The following is a 1,625-nucleotide window of genomic DNA, read 5'->3' as shown; positions in this document are numbered from 1 at the left end:
ACTTGAAACTTTCAATCCGTGATTCTTCATTCTTCATGAATGTTGTGTTGTCTTCCACTAGAAAAACAACTTGCATTCTTGTAGTTTCTACCACCTTCTAATTTATTGTGCAACTTGATTTTCAATTCCAATTCAATTTGATTTTAAATTTTTTCAATGTTCTAATATGCTGTATTTATACTATTCTTGAATGTTCTTGATTTAATTATCTAACATTGCCTTCCTTAAATCAAGCTTGTAGAATTTATCATTTCAAACATCTTCTCCAACTTGTAAAATAACTCGGTCTTCAATGGCTTTGTAAATATATCTGCAACTTGTTCTTCAGTTGGACAGTACTGGATCACAACTTTTTTTTCATTTACCAACTCTCTTATTTTATAAACTCGAATATCAATATGCTTCGATCTTCCATAGAATACTGGATTTTTGTAAAGTACAATAGCTGACTTGTTTCGCAAAATATTGCTGTTAGAGTACTTTGTTTCTCATTCAATTCCTCAAGAATTCTTCTTAGCCAAACTGCTTGCGTTGCACAACTTGCTGCTGCTATATATTCTGCTTCTGCTGTAGAAAATGCTACTACTGGTTGTTTCTTTGATGACCATGAAATTGCACCAGAACCAATATGAAATGCAAATCCCGAAGTACTTTTTCTTGTTTTTATATCTCCAACCCATTCACTATCAGTGTGATCGATAAGGTTCACTTCATTAGTATTTTCATAATAAATATCATCATTTAAAGTACCTTTGATATATCGAAGAATTCGTTTTGCCGCTTGCAAATGGTTGGTACAAGACTCCTCCATAAATCTGCTAAGCAAATCAACTCCAAACACAATATCTGGTCTGATTGCAGTTAAGTACCTCAAACTTCCAATCAAGTTTTTGTAATATGTAAGATTTACTGCTCTTCCTTTATCTTCTCTCAGCAACTTGAGCTTCTCTTTAACTGGAGTAGAAACTGGCTTTGAATGTTCTATCTGAAATTTCTTCAAAATATCATTTGCATATTTTCTTTGAGAAATGAAAATTCCATCATCTTTTTGAAGAACTACGATGCGAAGGAAATAAGACATCAAGCTCAAATCCGTCATTTTAAAGTGATTTATCATAACCTCCCTAAATTTTGCAATTATCTTCAAATTGTTACCAGTAAAGATTAAATCATCAACATAAAGACACACAATCATGATATATCCAAGTTCAACGAACTTGATATAAAGTGTATGCTCAAATGGACATCTTTTGAAACCATTCTAAGTGAAATAAGAATCAATCTTCTTGTACCACGCTCTTGGTGCTTGCTTTAACCCGTACAAAACTTTCTTCAACTTGTAAACTTTATCTTCTTCTCCAGAAACTTCATATCCTGTATGTTGCTCAACATACACTTCTTCTAAAGTGCCATTTAAAAATGTAGACTTAACATCCATTTGATGTATCTTCCACTTATTTTGAGTCGAGAGTGAAATAATCATACGAATAATGTCTAATCCAGTAATAGGATCAAATACTTTAAAATAATCGATACCTGACTTTTGTTTGTATCCCTTAGAAACTAATCTTGCTTTGAAATGATCAACTTCACCGTTGGGTTTGTACTTAGTTTTGTAAACCCAC

General features: G+C 32.3%; 1 protein-coding gene across 1 annotated transcript; it reads right to left on the bottom strand.

Moving 5' to 3' along the window:
- Positions 1-373: 373 nt before the first annotated feature.
- On the bottom strand, positions 374-1,099 carry LOC130975443 (secreted RxLR effector protein 161-like). The gene has a single exon (XM_057900239.1). It carries the CDS (start codon positions 1,097-1,099, stop codon positions 374-376), a length of 726 nt encoding a protein of 241 aa, XP_057756222.1.
- Positions 1,100-1,625: the final 526 nt, after the last annotated feature.

Source organism: Arachis stenosperma, chromosome 4, assembly GCF_014773155.1.
Source record: "Arachis stenosperma cultivar V10309 chromosome 4, arast.V10309.gnm1.PFL2, whole genome shotgun sequence".
In the NCBI taxonomy this organism is placed as follows: domain Eukaryota; kingdom Viridiplantae; phylum Streptophyta; class Magnoliopsida; order Fabales; family Fabaceae; genus Arachis; species Arachis stenosperma.
The sequence above is the reverse complement of the archived record's forward strand: the minus strand, read 5'-3'. Positions and strand labels throughout refer to the sequence as shown.